The 18,554-nt window shown below is 32.6% G+C and overlaps 1 protein-coding gene across 2 annotated transcripts in view; it reads left to right on the forward strand.

The window, feature by feature from the left end:
* LOC118205802 (caspase-3-like) overlaps nucleotides 1–18,554 on the forward strand; it is a 94,531-nt gene that overhangs the window by 47,349 nt on the left and 28,628 nt on the right. For both annotated transcript variants that reach the window (XM_035378085.2, XM_035378084.2), the window contains exon 5: nucleotides 197–355. In XM_035378085.2, coding sequence (XP_035233976.1) covers nucleotides 197–355 — 159 coding nt within the window. The remainder of the gene's footprint in view (nucleotides 1–196; nucleotides 356–18,554) is intronic.

Consider the following 18,554-nt stretch of genomic DNA (forward strand, 5'->3'; position numbering starts at 1 on the left):
GTAATACATGTTTTACAATTATTGTGAGGAAACATTTTATTTTTGATATGAGGTCATTTTTTTATTTAAGAGTAGTGTTTTTATTACAAGATGTTTGGTGGCTTATTTAGTAATATCAAATTTCTTTTGAAGTTTAATGTTGTAGTGCATTTGTTTCTAACACTTTACAAGGATTAATTGCATTTTTCTCATTTAGATGCTCTAAAGCTAGTATGGAAAACCTTTGGCTTTGAAACACATATTTACCGTGATTTGACTGATAAACAGGTTTTTGATTTATTTGAGGAGTTACGACTAAAGGATCATTCCTTTTATGATGCATTTGTTGTTTGTTACTTATCTCATGGTGATGAAGGTAACTATTTGTTTTTATAAAAGAGCTTACATAATATGTTAAAATTTTTAATAATTGATCTTTTACTTCTGATATGAATTAAAATTTCATAAGGGTAATGTATTAATATGTTAGAGGTATGCTCCTTTTGCTATCAAGTGCTTAACTAAAAATGTATGCCTTTTTAAAAAAGGTTAAAAACACTGAAGTAACTATAGCATAAAGTCCAAAATCCAGATGTCTGGTGACTGGAATGATCGATAATTATCTATTTTATCTGTAATGGTGACTGGAATGATTGATAATTATCTATTTTATCTGAACCTCAGATATATATATATATATATATATTTTTTTTTTTTTTTTTTGAGAAATTTTATTTTCCTTACCCAGTGTAAGAATGGAGAATATGATACATAAGGAAAAAACAAGAGTTTCATAATTCAGCTTTTTTCCGCATTAGTTGAGGTTTCTTTTGCCGAGAAACATCAGTATCTGCAACAATATGAAATTGTCCTGCATATTGTTTGGCTAAAAATTCAATGAAATATTTTAGTGTGGTCATGAGAGAATATGTTTGCAGATGTTTCTGAAAATGCTTGGCATAATTTATAGACAACAACCAAATTTTATTATAATGGTAGCCAGAAATTTGAAGGTTTTCAGATACCGCCAAGTAAAAAGCCAAATTAGTGGAATGAGAAAATGTTAACACAAGGCAGCATTGCTTAAACAATGTATGATGAAAGAAATATTTAATATAACAAAATAAACATTACCCTTGAGCTTTTCTCGGAAATTTTTGTCCCCTTAAAGTCATAAAAATGCTTCATTACTTCACAAACAATCGCTGTATATTTTTAAGTTTGTGTTTCTTAAATTCAGAATTTCCGAAACCCCAGTGATTCTGAATTTCAGACATTGTGTATGAACACTAGCATTTTTATTTAATATACAAGGTTGTTCAGTAAGTTCGCAGAGCACCATCTAGTCGTCAATATTAGACCTAAAACTTTGACACCATTTTCATATGTGTTCTTTCTTAGGAACACATCAAAAGTTTCATTTCGATCTGTTAATTTATTCATTGTTTAACCGCCCTTTATATCTAACGTGTTGTGGCTTTTTCAGGTATGGATAAAATTGAGCAATGTGCAGTTATCAAATTCTTTGTAAAGAAAGGTTTAAAAGCAATGGAAATTCATACCGAAATGGTGAATGTGTTGGGTGAATCTGCTCCTTCAAAAACAATGGTTTGCAAATGTGTTAGTTTATTCAAAAGTGGTCGTACCAGCCTTGAAGATGATCCACGAGAGGGATGTCCAAAAACTGCATCAACACCGGAAATCATTGGAAAAATACAAGGTATGGTATTGGAAGACCGTCGATTGACTGAAAGAGATTTAACAGAGGCTTTAGGCATTTCATTAGACACAGTGAGCAATATTTTGAGTGTTAATTTGGGTTTAAAAAACTCTGTGCTAAATGGGTGCCGCATTCTCTAATGATGGAGCAAAAACACATTCAGATGCGACTTTGCCAGCAACATTTGGAGCATTTTAAGAAAAATAAAAGCGACTTTATCCATCGATTTATCACAATGGATGAGACTTTGGTCTACCATCATGATCCTGAATCGAAACAGGAGGCTTAGGAGTGGTGTGAAACCGGCTCTTCAGCGCCGAAGCGAGTTCGTGTGCAAAAATCAGCCAAGAATGTGTTAGCATCAGTTTTTTGGGATGCGAAAGGAATTTTGTTTATAGATTACCTTCAAACTGGCAAAACAATTACCGTAATTTCCGGAAGAAACACCGCGGCGTTTACGTGTTTAAAACTTAAATTTTTCAGCGTGTGCGGCGTTTAGGTGCGCTAAAAATAAAATATTTCCTATGATGGTCATTGTACATAGTTTGGATGGCCTTGTCATTGTGCATACACTGGTGCTGTTCCCACACAAAAGACCACTCAGTTGCTTTTTGCGAACGTTATTTTGTTTACATTCTTTCCCTTGAACGGACCTACATGCCTTATTCACCCTAAATGAGATCTCAGAACAATAACATTCTTCCCCCTTTCAAGTCAACATTCTCATCAGTTCGAATAGTCTCTCTCTTCTGCCATTCGATGAATCTTCCAGGACCCATCCTCTCCCCACCCCTGCCTTTACTGCAATTTTTTTCAAAGGCGGACACGACTCCACCTGCCTCGCAATAATGAACTCTGATGTATTTCCTCTTCAGCATGAATGGATTTTTCTTGGAATTCTGCCAGATACAGATCCCATCAGTTTGGGTACAAGTACTTGTTGGATAGTTTTTAAGACTAGCGTCTACATCCCAAAACGGCAGCCTACGAGAGAGGCGATTCTATTATTTTCATCGGGGAGTTAGAATGGTTTTCTGAGGAATGCAACGGCAGTGGACTAGATGTTTGCTTATATTTGGAAGTTCAAAAAATCGCTAAGGTGGATTGCCTTAGTTTCTACGGTTACTTACAGGGAAATATTAGGCAGTTTTTTCAGTTTGCTGATAGAGGGCAAATAGACAATTTACCTTTATAATCTGCGTTTATCTATTTAAACTTCAGAAGATTTAAGATGAAGAGAATATATTTAACACAACAGAACGCAAGCTTAAGACTTGTAAATCTTTTAAAAAACAATACATCGATAATTAAAAATATTATTTATAGTTCATTATTAAAAACTTAACTGGTATGTCATATATCAGGACTTAGGTTGAGTTTTTGCATCTATATGGCCTACGACGATGTCACGCGCAATTTAATCTATTGCGACGTTTCTGTGTAATTTTAATTTTTTTCCCGCCAATTTTCTCGAGTGCGGCGTTTACGCTGATGCGGCCTTTCTTCCGGAAATTACGGTAATTCGGATTATTATTGTAACCTTTTGAATCAATTAGACGAAACAATTCGTGAAAGAAGACCTGGATTACAGAAGAAGAAAATCATTTTCCACCAAGATAACGCACCTGCCCACACAGATCAGAAAACCATTGCTAAAATAACTGAATTGAAGTACGAATTGCTGCAACATCCAGCCTATTCTCCAGATTTAGCTCCCTCCGACTTTTGGCTCTTCTCACACCTCAAACAATATCTCCGTAGAAACGATTTTCTTCAAACGAAGAGGTAATAGCTGCCATGGAGGGATATTTTGCTTAGCTGCCGAAAAAACCACTACAGTCAAGGGAACCATAAATTAGAAGACCGTTGGAATAAGTGTATTGAAATTGAGGGAAACTACGTTGAAAAAACAAAGTCATTTTTACCAATAAAAATTGGTTTCTTCATTTCCGTTCCGCGAACTTATTGAACAACCTGGTACCTAAGGTATAAATGTGGAAATGCTGCATGGTGCTTACTATCATTTTATGAAGATAAAATATGGGTGCATTTTTAAATTGATAAACATTTGTGATAAGTATTTTCTCACAAGTTTTACATTTGTTATTACTAAAACATAGCCTCATCATTAAAATTAAAATATTTCTTTCACTCATCCAAGATACAGAGCAATCCAGAAAACAAAGACAAAACTTACTTACCTGGGTAGTGTGATAATGAATCGAAACCAATGCTGATGCATGGGAAATAAAAACTTGAAGAAGTTGATTCATCTAATTATATTCTATCTACACTACAACATAATACAATTATACTAAAATATATACATTATAACAATTTCCGGGACATTTTACTATCCCCTCAAGTTATTAAACATCTCAATCGGTTCACGTGACGAGGCGAAAGGGAAAAACCTTTTTTCTTTTCCTACTTCGATGACAGCCAACACCATCTGTACCTCGTACATAAAATGAAGAGATTTATTTTTAATGTTTGCAAGATATTACTAATCAGTTTCACAACAACATTTTTTTCAACCTTCCTAAAAGTTTGATGATTTAGTTTATCATGGCATCCACATTGTAGACAAAATCTGGCATATATATGCTTCATCATATAAAGGCATTTTTCATGCATTTACGTTGTTTTTTCAGCTAATGAAGTATTTTTTGTTTTATAACTAGGTGTTCTGTGCAAGGATACTAACAAAATGTCTTACCTATTTTTATCATAAATAGAACTTTCTGGTACACATTTGTGTGAAACCTTAAAGCTAATTTTCTATTTCATTTTGATTTTCGACAAATCTCATCAACATGTAAAAATCATTGTAAGTTGTAATATTTCTGAGTATAGCTGACTCTTAAGATTTAATATATAATAAATTTTCTGCACCTATCAGAACTAAAAGATATTTTTAAAATTTCCTAGAATGGTTTAATCTGCTATTTAGCAATTCAGATTTCTTATGTAGTAATTCAACTGCTTATTTTGTAGCCTAGAACCTATGCAAAATGCATCCATTAAATGAAATTTAATACATATGAAATAACTAACAAAGAAAATAAAAGAGGGGTAGTCTTATATTTGCTCTCTAGAAATGGAAAGAAATAGTACTATATATTTATGTAACATCAATTTCAGACCCATTCATTTGATCTTCCTGTATCTTCATCAAAAGTCAGCTTTGATGGCAGTTAGCAGATTTAGGGATAATGAAAAATCGAAGTAAATAATGATCAACAAAAATTAAATTATAGTAGTATATTTCAGACAAGTTATGAAAAGTGTTGCATGATGGTTCTAGTCATTATAAACTTACCTAATCTTCTCTAAGAAGAAGCTGTAGAAATGTGAAGACTGAAAAGTATTTGGATATGGCCAGTTGTCATGAATAATCTGTAGAATATTGAGCAGAGTTGCCATTAGTATTCAAGACCAAGTAAAGCTATTTGTGAGCCTAAGGAGGGGGTTTAATATTGCTCTTTAATAGAAAGTAAGAGGAACACAACCTGCTTATAAGTTAAATTATTTTTTTAGTATCAATCAGATTTCATATTTCACTAAATCTAGCCCCTTGTGCCAATGCCCTATATATCCCATTTTTTAAGCCAGCATTTTTAGTATCTTGGTTTTGAACTTCACATGCAAACTTTATAGGGAAATCTTGTGTACCTAGGGTCCTTTTTTGTTTACTGTAGAAAAACTTGGCTTTTACTCCATTAAAACTGTTATGTGCGGATGGTTATACAGTAAAAACTTGACTCTTCATAAAACTTAGTAAATGGCAGATACAAGGAAACTTCGATAGCTGATACATAAAAATTGCAGTGCACATGAAAAAGGCAAATATATGGAAGAAAAAATTTGTGGTTCGAAGTTATCTTATTTGTTATCAACATGCATATCAAAATCCTACATGTAAAATTATTACATTCTGTGACATATTTAATTACATTCTGTGAGATTTCAGGGATGGGGGGGGCATGCATTTTGGACATGAAAGTTGGTGTGTTATTGTAGCCGACATATCCATGTGAATCCCACCTGAGTAGGAAATTCCATCAAATATGAAAGTAGGTGGAGGTCTTGATAAACTTGGGCCAGTCATTCCAGCAAAAGTCTGAAGGAACAACTCTCTCTTTACAGTATGAAGTCCAATATCTGGCATCATCAGAACTTTGATGATTCCAGATTGTAGATCATTAGTTTAAGTCAAGTAAGATGACATTTAGAAATTATAAAATTAAAAATATGAAATAGTGTTTTAGAAAATAATGAGCAATTTGTGACTGTTAATGTTATCTGACCTATCTAATGAAATAGTGTTTTGTAAAATAATGAAGAATTTATGACCATAAGGCATAGTTTTAAAAAAAAACAATATTTCTTTCATTAAACATTTTTTTCAATACAAGCTGTTTAAGCTGCTCTTTTTTTTTGTGTGTGCGTCTGCTAAATGGCTAATATATTCTCTTTAGTTTTACAGTAGGCATAATTCCTTTTCGGTAGCAAAATTCCATTGTTCAAGTCCTGTAATTGCCATTCTGAGAACTCTCATCTATGCTGGTGTCAGTCACTGTATTATTATTATTCACCATGGTGCCAGCAGGTGTTTGAAAGTGACATGTAGGAATCTTGGTTGAAGAGGAAAAAAATTGCTTTTATGGTGCATGTGCCTTTAGGTGTGTGTGTGTGTATTGTATTCTTTATTCCTTTGTATGGGAAAATAAGAAATGAAAATAACAATTTCAAACAAAAACTGTTTGGTGGTCTTGAGATCCAGATGATCATTATGAATATTGGGCATCCAAGATTTCAAACTTTTATTGTACTGAGTTTTATAATAAACAGCTAGAAGTTACAGATTTAATATTTTATAAACTGAAATCACTTATTATAATTCTTCATGTTGCATCACCAGTGTTTACCTGTTTTCAAATAAAGTCATTTATCATTCCCATTAATACACACTTTTCTCAATGCTGGTATGCTGTAATATTGAAAATATTCTACTACATGCTGTTCCATTTATGAGGGATGTCAAATTTTAGTAATTTGTTTCAAACTACATTGGAGAAACCGATAAATAGCTATTAATATATATTATTTTTTACAAAAATTAAACCGGCTTGTCGAGAATTAATTGAGTTAACATAAAGACAAGGCAAAGAAATAATGATTATGTTATGAAGTCAAGCTTGTCAAAATTATTGCTGCTAAATCTCACTGTTTGGCAACAATGTTTTAAATTTTGAAAATGGTCAACAGGAATGTCGAAAGTGACTGATGTCAAATATGCTGGTGAGATTAGCTGTCACAGTAGACAGACTTAATGCCTGTTGTGAACTTTGAAATATCTCTTATATTCCTACTTCTCTTTCTGTGACAAGTGTTCAGCTCCAAGGATGAATTCTTGGAACAATACGATGGAAAGAATGGTGGGGAAGGGAGTAATCAGTGGCTTCTGAAAGAGAGTCTTGTATTCACATTTTGGATGTTTCATGTTCTCAGTAGTTGTACACTTGCTTGTTGGTATTTTTACAAGTCTGTTATTTGCTTAATTTGCATAATTCAAAAGTATTCTAGTTCACTGAATGCTAGATAGCTGGATTTTTAGTATAATGCTCATTTGTCATTGAAATAATATAAATATGTAAGAGAATAAATTACACCAAATGGAAATCCATTAAAACTTTAAAAATGTCTCAGGCCCTCAATCTTTCATGAGCATAAAATATTTATTTTCATTTTCTTTTCTTTCTTTACAGCTTGATAACCGTAATTTGAAATCAAATGAAGTGATAAATAGGGATATAAAAGCAGAACTCATTTCAGTGAACAGGTTTTTCAATGTATTCATTTGCTTAGTTGTAATGTGTAGGGAAATATGTGAAGCTAGAGGCAAATTTCTTTCTGTTCGACATGTAGTATACTTTTTAAAAGTTAATTTTAATAGTTAGTGCCAATTAATGTGATTATTTTTGTCCATAGTGAATTTGGTAACATTAAATGGTAAGAAAATGTCCCTAAAAGTATGACTAAAATTTTACTGAACTATTGGAAATGTATTCAAATATATAAATGCACCCTTAACCCATTTACAAGCCGGTCCTTCAAAAACGAAATGCTTTGAAAACGGCTGTATTGTTGTCTAACAAATCCCTCCAAAAATGTCTGCTTCGCCTTTCAGGACATGTTCTAAGATGGGCCATTGCCTAGAGCGGTATGTTCGCCTCGCCTTAGAGTGATGGAGAGGTCATAAAATGACGTCCCCACTAATGAATGCTAACTTGTTCACTACTTGTTCCGTTAGTTTTTGTATCTCGAAACTTTCTGATGCGTTGTAGCTTGCATTCTTGTAAATTCTTCATTATTCGACATGTTTTACATGTTTACTTTTTTCACTATTTAGTTTTATTTCTGTGTTTTGTTACTGGTAGACCAGTTTATTTTGGGAAATTAAATTTTAAGCCCTTTTTTACCTAACATGTTTTTTTGACATTATAAGTCTATATATATTTGGAATTATAATACAATATTCTTTAGGAATGTTTCCAAAATTTGATATACATATTTATATTTAGCACTGAATTTTTTTCAGAAATCAAACTAATCCTCGTGATGCTTGATTTTTTTATCATAGAATTGATCAAACAATGAATTTCCTAGTAAAAATTTTTCAAAATTTTAAAGAAATGTCTCAAATTTTGGCGGTTTTCTAAAAAATTCCGGTTTGGGCCTTTGCTAGCAATATGGAGTTCTAAATCAAAATTTTATTGATCTGAGAGGCCACATTTCTAAATCAAACAGAAATTTAAGTTAATTTGATGCATTCTTACGCTATCCTAGAAAGAATATTTGTCAGGGTTCAAGGACATGATTTTCTCGCTTTTCCGCATTTTACAGGTTAAATGTATGTAATAAAACATAAAATCCTTTTCGATTCTCACAGTTAAATGAATTGTAACTTTTTTTTTAAACTTTTCAAATATTTCTGCTCCTGTGTGACTATTGTGGAACTCCAACTTGCAAGTTACATCATGACATTATAGTATCTCAAGGAACAATTGAAATTAGGGTACTGAAATGACATAGAATATAAAAATGGTTATAATCAATTTAAATAAATTTCTGTTTGCCAATTTTTATTTAAAATTTGCCATTATTAGCAGCCTTGCAGTTTTATTTAACCTTGGGATTACCATATACGAATTGTATTAGGACCTCGACATAATTTCGTGGAATAATAGAAGTGATAGTATGGAAAGGCTAGTGGCTTAAATATCAAAAGCCAAACATTTGTAATTAAATAAACAAAAATAAATGTTGAACACCTGCCCCTTTGTTTTATTTTTAATCATATAACTGAGAATATTTTATTATCTAGAAATTATTTTTTACTTTTTTAAAGTATTAAGCTAAAACTATGTAACTTTTCAACGTGTTTTATATAAACGAGATAACACAATAAAAATGTTTTATTAATTCAGTTCACTATTATAAATGAAATATGCCACCAAAATTCTATTTCTTTTTCCAGAATTATATAAAATGTTTTGACTGACTATGATTAAATGAGTTTTTTAATTATACTCTTTTATATATCCTAATATAACTTAGCAGAATATTGTTTACCGTTAACAAATTATATCTAGAGGAATTAAGTTTTGAAGAAAGATAAACTATGAGATCAATGGTTTCATTTTATGCTTTATGCACCTATTTATATGAAAATGGAATCTAGCTATGGAATTTATGATTTGTATATGAATTGAAAATTAACATATTGATAAAACTTTTCAGGACATTACAAACTGATATGTTGTAATAAGGATATTAGTATATTAATTATACTTCTGTAGAAAAAAGGGCAACTCATAATTACCAGGCTACATATCCTAATGTTTTTTATTATGATATGGTATTACCAAACTACAACTCTTTGGTCCATTAAATATGGCTTAGGTCGAACAAATGCCAGTTTCGTTTATAAAATATTATTCTAAATGAAACAAAAATCGGGAAATGATGTGGACTTAAAACAATTTTACTTTTTATATTATATGTATGGAAATTTTACAGTTTCAAAGAGCATCATTTCTGCACTTTCCAGCCATGGCAGTACTGGTTTTTAGAACAGATTAAAGACTTTAGAAAATACAAACACGTTAACACCAGGCAATGTTAATGATATAGCTAAAATGATATTGAATGGCTCTACGTCTATGTTTAGTTGTAACTGGCACTGCAAGAAGCAAAACATATCAGATGATCCAATTTGCATTTAAAAAATTAAATGAGAATATCATATGTGCATTTATATATGTATGCTGGGTCGAATTCTAGTTGCAATGGAAAACTAAACTGTTTGTTTATGCAATAGCCGTATTAAAAGCTGACAGCTTATTTTAAATAAATTTTGATTAATGAATACAGCTTCTCCGCAGGGCATTCTTTCCGTCTTATTTGTCTTAGAAGTCAAATTTAAAAAATATCATTAGTTCTGTTTTCCAGATAACTGTCTTATTTACATGAATAAAGAACCTTGCACATTCTTGTAAAGAAATACTGTTTTTTATTACTTAATTGACAGCTATTAAAATTATTCGAATCAGAATCTAAATTTTATTTCTTTTCGCTAACCCCCCCCAGAAAAAAAGTCATAGTTTGTCAGATAAGAAATAAAGTAACATTAACAAGCTCATAAATGTGATGAAAGAATTTGCGACGTGGAGTGGTATAGTTTCAGATTAAAGGTGGTGCTTTTTCTGTTTGTCTTCATCGTGTTTGAAGAAACTGGCAGCATAATTTTTTATGGTTTTCTCCGTATTGAAATAAATACAGGCCATTTTTCATCAGAAAATACTTCATGCTTTCATTTGTCTACTTAACATTTTGCGACACACATAAAAATTTCTTTCTGTTCGCACAGAAAAATTGAATGAAAAGGGATTTATAGGTTACTCTGAACTTTTTTTATTTATAGTAGGTGGCAGCTCAACACAAACCGGTCCATATATTTTAGCCATGTTTAGTTTTTTAAGACCCTCATTTTTCAAAGAAATCTTCCATATTTTTTTAGGTCATAAAAGGAATTCTTTCAAAAGAAATTTCTGTTATATTTTTGGCTGTATGCTAATCTCCTTATTCTACATTAATTTTAAATTTTTACCTTGAAATCTTGCCTAAAATCAAACGGCGATCCCTAGGTGTGCCCAGACCGGGCTCGCCGATAATCTAGGACAACTGAGAGTCTGTATTCTTTGTTTCTGCACATCTCATTGGTCAGTTTGTTGACAACAATGCTCATTTCAGCATTCTTTTCGAAGCTCTATTCAATCAGTGTGCCCACTGTGGGCACACCCACAGAATTAAAAGATAAGTGCTATCTTCACAAAATTTTACTTGTGTACTCCTCTAGGCCTAATTAGACTGCCTACTTTTTTTTTTATCAAAACTCCAACTTTAAAAGGTAGCGTGCTGGAAAAGGTTAAATGAATAGTTATAATGTAATTTATCCTTAATTATGTAATCGTAATTCATAGAAAAGTAAAGTGGAAAGATGAATAGTAAAGCAATTGATTTTATTTGTAAAAGGAATGTAAAAAAAAGTAAAGTGCAAAGATGAATAGTAAAGCAATTGATTTTATTTGTAAAAGGAATGTAAATACTGACATCCCCGCATGTGTCATAGTTGCAAAATGCACCTGCATTTTTTACTGTAATCTCATTATTTTGAATAAAATTAATTTTCCAAATAGTAAATATATTGTGCATAATTTAGTAGAAAACTGGCTGAAATAGAAATGGCCCAATTTCTAAGCATATTTCAATACAAAAATACACTCGAACACAAAAAAAACAAGCAAAAAATACAGTAAAACCTCTCATGCAACTGCCTATAAAAGTGAGCAACATTTCCAAGAATGCACATAAACATCGGTATCGATAATTATAATATTCTTCTAAAACATTGGCACTTCTTTATACGATGACACCATCAAATACAATTTCTTCAGGAAAAATGTTCGAAATCAACTCTCCTCTCTCCTGGATTCGAAGCACTGATCTTCCAGTGCTAGCTGGACATGCTGCAACTTACATCACGGAAGCATGTATGGTATTTCTTATATTCTTTTCTACTTGAAGGATGACTGGGCAGAAGTACAAAATTCAGTCAACCAAATACAGTAGTCTTTAAATGTAGTGGCACTTAAATATGTGGTTGTCTCAATCAACCAAATTTAAATGTGGTAGTCTCAGTCAACCGAATATAGTGGTGGAGTCTTTAAATTCTTTTATCTGTTTCACTGCATATGTGTACAAATAAATAAATCTTTCTACACGTATGTATATATATATATAAAGGTTCCATTTTAAATATGCTAATAAGTTTCTTCATTTCAATAGAATTCTAACTACTTTTGTCCAAGGAGATAATGCACTAAACAATATATACGTAGCGTATTCGGAAACTAAGTACCGTTTCATTCTAGTGCCGTCGCAGTGCTGTGGTAGGTGTCCAGCGCATGCGCACTAGTCTTTCTTTTTCACTAACTTTCAATTGTCGCCATTTTGGTTGCTCTATGTTGTGTTTTCAGTTTGCTGTGCACATTCAAAATGTTTAAGACAATTAGTTCTCCCGCTGACTGTGAGATTCGTGCCGTGATTAAATTTTTGAACGCGAGGAATGTTAAACCGGCCGAAATTTATCGTCAAGTGGCAGAAGTTTACGGTGAATACGCGATAAGTGATGGAATGGTGAGAAAGTTGGTAAGAATGTTTAATGCAGGTCGAACAAATGTCCACGCCGAGGCTCGGAGTGGTCGGCCTTCTGTTGTCACCGATGATTTGGTAAGGAAAGTTGATGAAGCAATTCATGAGAACAGACGCTTCACAATGACAACTCTTTCAGAGGCATTTCCACAAAATTCACATACTGTTTTGTTCGAAATTGTGTCTGACCGCTTGAATTATTGCAAACTGTGTTCCCGATGGGTTCCAAAAATGCTCACTGATGTTCACAAAACAAAGCGACTTGGTAGTGCCCTGACATTTCTCACGCGGTACAGTGATGAGGGAAAAACTTTTTAAACCAAATTGTGACAGGTGATGAAACTTGGGTGTGTCATTTCACACCAGAATCGAAACAACAATCGATGGATTGGAGACACACTCATTCTCCGAAAACACAAAAGTTCAAAGTGACAATGTCATCACAAGAAATCATGTGCACTGTCTTCTGGGATAGAAAGGCGTTTTGCTTACTGAATTTTTTCCCAGAGGTGAAACCATTAATGCGGCACGATATTGTGAGACTTTAACAAAACTAAGGCGTGCCATTCAAAACAAACAAAGAGGAATGCTTTGTAAAGGAATTGTGTTGCTCCATGACAATGCTCGGCCCCATACTGCTGATGTCACTCAATCATTAATTCGACAGTTTCCTTGGGAGCAGTTCGATCACCCACCGTACAGCTCGGACTTGCCGCCGTCCGACTATCACTTGTTCCTGCACATGAAGCGCGAGCTTGGTGGCAAGCGCTTTGGTTCTGACAATGACACGAAAAATGCTGTGGAGTCGGGGTTATCGAAACTGGCGGGAAGTTTCTTTGACGATGGTATACATAAACTGGTCACCAGCTATGACAAGTGTTTGATCATTGGCGGAAACTGTGTTGAAAAATAGTTTAAGACATGTATTTTCATGTAAAAAAAAAAAAAAAATTGGATTCGAAAAAATTTTTTTACAATTTTTTTTTTTTTCCATAACGGTACTTAGTTTCCGAATACGCCTCATATATATATATATATATATATGTACTATGTGCTTTGTTCATCCAGTCACTGTAATTCTACATCTGTATCATTATGAATCCAATTTCAAATTATTGATCTTCAAAGTTAGGTATTGTATTTTTTCATTATAGTTAATAGCATAATTATAAATTTCTTCTAGATTTAAAATATATGACCAATTTTCTTTCATAGCGATCCAAGCCATGCATTATCGATATATAATCGCTATATATATATACATCAACAAAAGATAAGATGTATTTTAATTCTTGCTTTATTTTCTGAGTCAGAAGACTCATTCTATTTTGTGCTGATATACCAAGGTTCATATGGTCCTTAAAAGACCTTATATTTTTTTAACCGATTTTTGTTCCTTAAAAGTCCTTAATTTTGGCCAAAATCAGCAGAAGGTCCTTAATTTTAATCATTTGAAATTTCTGTCTCTTTTTACAATTGCCATTTTGAGTGTGAATTAGCATTTTGGAGGAATATTTTCAGCGATTCACTGGCTATGGTTATGTTTTGAATGAGTTTATGGGTTATAATTTGTTTCTATTTCTAATATAATTGATGGAATACTCGAGTTTCTAAGAAAGAAGTGAGATATAAGCATTTTGAAATTCATTTTTTCTAATAAAGAACTCTTAAACAACTTTTCGCTTTTGGAGATGTGAATTCTTTTATTAAACGGTTCTAAATTTGGTGACTTATCAACATTTTGGTGATTTTAAGATCAGTTTCTATAGAAAATTTTTAATTCCAAGATCTGAGAATTTTTGGATGATTTTTTTTTAAAACATCCTAACATTGATGAATTTCATTAAAATAGTGGTAATGTATTGAAATTATATTTAAAAAATAACATTAAAATAAAACATTTTTAATTTTTGCTGTCATATTATAAAATTTCATTTTGGCAACTTATACAATATTTTGACTCTGGAAAATAAAGAAGGTATAATGCTATAAAGCACAATTACGAAATGGCTCTTAGCAAAAGCAAAATTAGCTATGATATTAGTTAAAAATATCTTCTTTTTAATTTTTTCATAGTAAAAGTTTTTCCCATGTAATTGTCTCAGAATATTCAAAATTCTCAGAATATGTATCAGTTTTCTCTATAAAACTAATTTTACACTTTTTCCCTCCTTTTTTTTTTTTTTCCAAAATATTTCTGGCTTTTTGCTGTTACTGAATTGGTAGGGATAATTTTTCTTTAGTATTTTAGACATTGCAGCATGGAAAGTTTAGAAGGATTTGAAGGCAAGATTTATAGACTAACAATTCTAGAAGATTCGAGAAATATGTGACAAAATGAAAAATGTCTCCATGGCATCAACACGTAATGGATGTATTTTACTGAAAGTTTGCAATGAATTTCTTACTTTTTGGAGAACGTCTGGAAGAACAATGAAAACATAATACAGTCAAAAGTCTTTAATCCGGATTCGTCGGGACTTCGGCGATTCCGGATTATAGATCATCAGTTTAAATCTGGTTAGATGGCATGCAGAAATTATAAAATTAAAAATATGAAACTGTAATTTATGAAATAAAGAGCAATTATGATCTAAAGGGTATCAAAATTTACAAAAAAAAAAGGCTTAATATTTATTTGTTTACTTTATTAAACATTTCTTTCAACGCGCGTATGCGTAAAGCATACATTATGCATAGTTGAATTAGAAAATTGCAATCAGAAAGCTATTTGATTTGTATTCGTGATATTTATAATGATGAGGAATTTAATTTAAATCATATCAAAGACGGAGTACATCAAGATGAAATACTACATTATAAGCCGAATAAAATAAAAACATCTGCTCTAAAGATAAGGATAGAGCTGACAGATCAAGTTCCAGTTCATTGCGCGCTGCGACACCCCCGCCCCCGTCCCGCGCAGAGCAGTGTGAAATTGATAAACAGATTTCGGAATGGTTAGAGAAACAAAGGACCCCTTATCCATTTTTTGCAGCAATTCCACTTTTTGTGTGATGGACATCGAAACATGCTTTCCCTTTGTAGATCCAGCATTGGAAATTCTATGTGACATAATCAAAAGTTCGAACTTACTTTTATAAAATTGCTCTAACAGTCTGCAAAAAAATAATAAGCCAGTCAGGGTTGCCACGCTACCTGGAGAACCGGGAAAAGTCAGGGAATTTGAAAATTGACCAAAATATTCAGGGAAAAGTCAGGGAATTTAAGTATTTTTGTCAAAATCTGGAAAAGTCAGGAAAGTTCATACAACGATCCCGCGAAAAAAAGCGATTTTTGCGCCGACGTCGGAAGAGGTAACTTTTTTGGAGAGTTATGTATCACGTGAGTGTCATTCGGGTAGCTGGCATAGAGCCAATTTTAGCAGTTCCAATATTGTCTTTTAGAAAGGCAAAGCAACTTTCCCGCAACTTTTGGTTTCCAATATTTTCGAGAATCGCATGTGCAGTGCATGAACTAAAGAAAGTACCTGTTCTCGTATAAAACAAAATGGGTTTAATCCTAGTATATGGTACCATGGAGGTTAGAATCAAAGAATATGTATTGTAAAGAAGGAAAACCTCTCTGCAACAGACGTGGCTGTGGCTCCGTTCCATCATAGAGGGAAAACAGCTGTGCATGTCTGATATATCTGTCACCAAAGCTCGAAACCGGTGTCGAAGTTTGAAGGTCACGTTATCAAGAGTTCATAAAATGAATATCGTTTAAAATTTCTTTAACCACTTGCGCTAAAAAGACGTGCCACGCACATCAAGATGCTTTTGTCTCAAAACGTGAACACCACGTCGATAAGCATTTATCGCAAAAATGAAAATAACGTGGTGCACACCTCGCCTAACAACGAGATTGTTTATTTCTCGAGTTACAGCTCTGAATTGCACTCGCAGATGCGGAGCGGCGTAAATGAGACACTTTACGGCTTGTTATATTGTAGCGCACGGCACCGCAACTGTGAAGTTTAGTCTTAGCGCAAGTGGTTAAACTCTAAAGGAAAAGAAAATATTTTTTGGCACAAGTAAATTAATTCATGGATTAGTTATTTTTAGGGGGGGGAAACTACGAAAATCCGTTTTTAAAATTATTGCGAAAAATCCAAGAAGAAACGTCCTTTGATAAAACGTTTCTTCTTGGATTTTTCGCAATAATTTAAAAACGGATTTTCGTAGTTTTCTTTTCGTCAAAGAGTGTTTCTTCTTAACACGTGTTTCTCAATTTCCTGTACACATCGCGGAGAGGGAAATTCTGGCCGCCAGGTTCCGTCGCCAAATCCCTTGGCAAATTTTCCCTCCGCATTCTAGCAGCGTAATAGCATTTTACTTGTATGGAACCTTTTCTTCTTTACATAGACGTTCTTTGGTTAGAATAATAATGGGATTTGGCGACATCTTGATGCGCAGTAAACGGGTCATTTTGGTCTTGGCGACAATTTTCAAAATCGTGCCAAAGCCTTACCGTATACTAGAATTTTACCGCAAAATCTTTTTAAACCTTTTTAGCCTTACCGTATACTAGAATTTTACCGCAAAATCTTTTTAAACCTTTTTTTTTTTTCTTTTTAATAAATACCTTGCCATTTTGCACTAAAATAAAAAAATAGTATCAGTCATCTAGGCTAGCCATGTAATATAACTATATTCGCTAAAATATCGTTGATTATTCTAATTCAATTTTTAAGTAATTATTTTTATGTTATTCATATAATTTAATGTTGCTTCTTCCCTCTAAATTTATTTATTATTAGTAAATAATATTTCCAAATTTCAGGAAATTTTCTCTGGCATAATCCTGAAATTAATTATAGCAGTATGATGACATACCATCACGAAATTTAATGCACATATTTTTTCCTTATGTATGCTGCGAAATAAATATAAAATAGCTCAATTTATTAAAATAGATTTCTTTCTTTCGTTTAGCTGCAGAATGTCTGCAAAAAAAGCCTTATTTTATTCCAGATTGGGAAAATTCTAATCTCAATCTTCAGTGGAGAAAACAACAACTATTATGATTATATTTGTGTTTTCAAGTGTTAAGGTGCCTTTTAAGAACATACCTCACGCAAATTAAATTTACCTAAAATCTAACGTAACTATTTAGCATTGTGTTGTGATTTATAAGGACTGGATTAGCCTCGTGTTGAACTGGTGATGATCATGAGTAATAATTAAATAAAACATACATTTGTTATCCAATATATATATCTTAAATTTTATTAAGTTTCTTAAGTGGAAAACTAAACAAAATTATCAAACAAAGTATACCAAGAATAATTAAGAATAAATGTCCTCTGGGATTTATTGAATAATTAAGTGAATTTGCTACACAATACAAGTAATACCATAATTAATTTACATCTTAGCACAGCCAACGTACATTACGCGGATAGACTGGAATTTTCTTGAAACACACCTGGAAAACCTGGGAAAGTCAGGGAATTTCATTCTCCTGTTTGAGTGGCAACCCTGGCCAGTTCCAATTCGAAGATTAAGGAACAACGCAATCTGCAACATTAACTGAAATAGGTAATTAGATCATTTTAGCTTAGCTTATACGGTCCGTTATGCATTAAATGCGCATGTGTAAACGTATTATGCGCATGCGTGAAGGTATTACGTATGCGTTGACGCATGCACAGAAAGTTTGTAGCTTTGAGGTCCGGATTAACGACTTTTGACTGTATATGGTAAAGGCCGGTTACAGAGCCGTTGTGGCAGAATTTTTAGAATTTAGTGACACACCGAACAGCAAAATCTAGAAATGGCAAAACTTTTAGGAATTAGAGCAGGCATTGGAAGCAAAATTTAGGCTCCACAGAGATTGCATCAGGTGGGAAAATGCCTAGTGCCAGCTCTGTGTATGATGCATTAAAACATATTAGATGAATCTTTTAAATTGTAAGTTTTCAATTTCTTTATTAATAAAAAAATCCTTTTCTATAATGCCTGCCCATGTGACAAGATTAGAAGCATTTTTGATATTTTCCATGCTTGTGTCTAGTGAAAAAGTAGAGAAAATAAAGGGAAAATAAACATGTTAAGGAAATGATTCTAGTATC

The sequence above is a fragment of the Stegodyphus dumicola genome, chromosome X1, assembly GCF_044657685.1.
Source record: "Stegodyphus dumicola isolate Sdum_Otavi_A_Nest chromosome X1, ASM4465768v1".
Classification (NCBI taxonomy): domain Eukaryota; kingdom Metazoa; phylum Arthropoda; class Arachnida; order Araneae; family Eresidae; genus Stegodyphus; species Stegodyphus dumicola.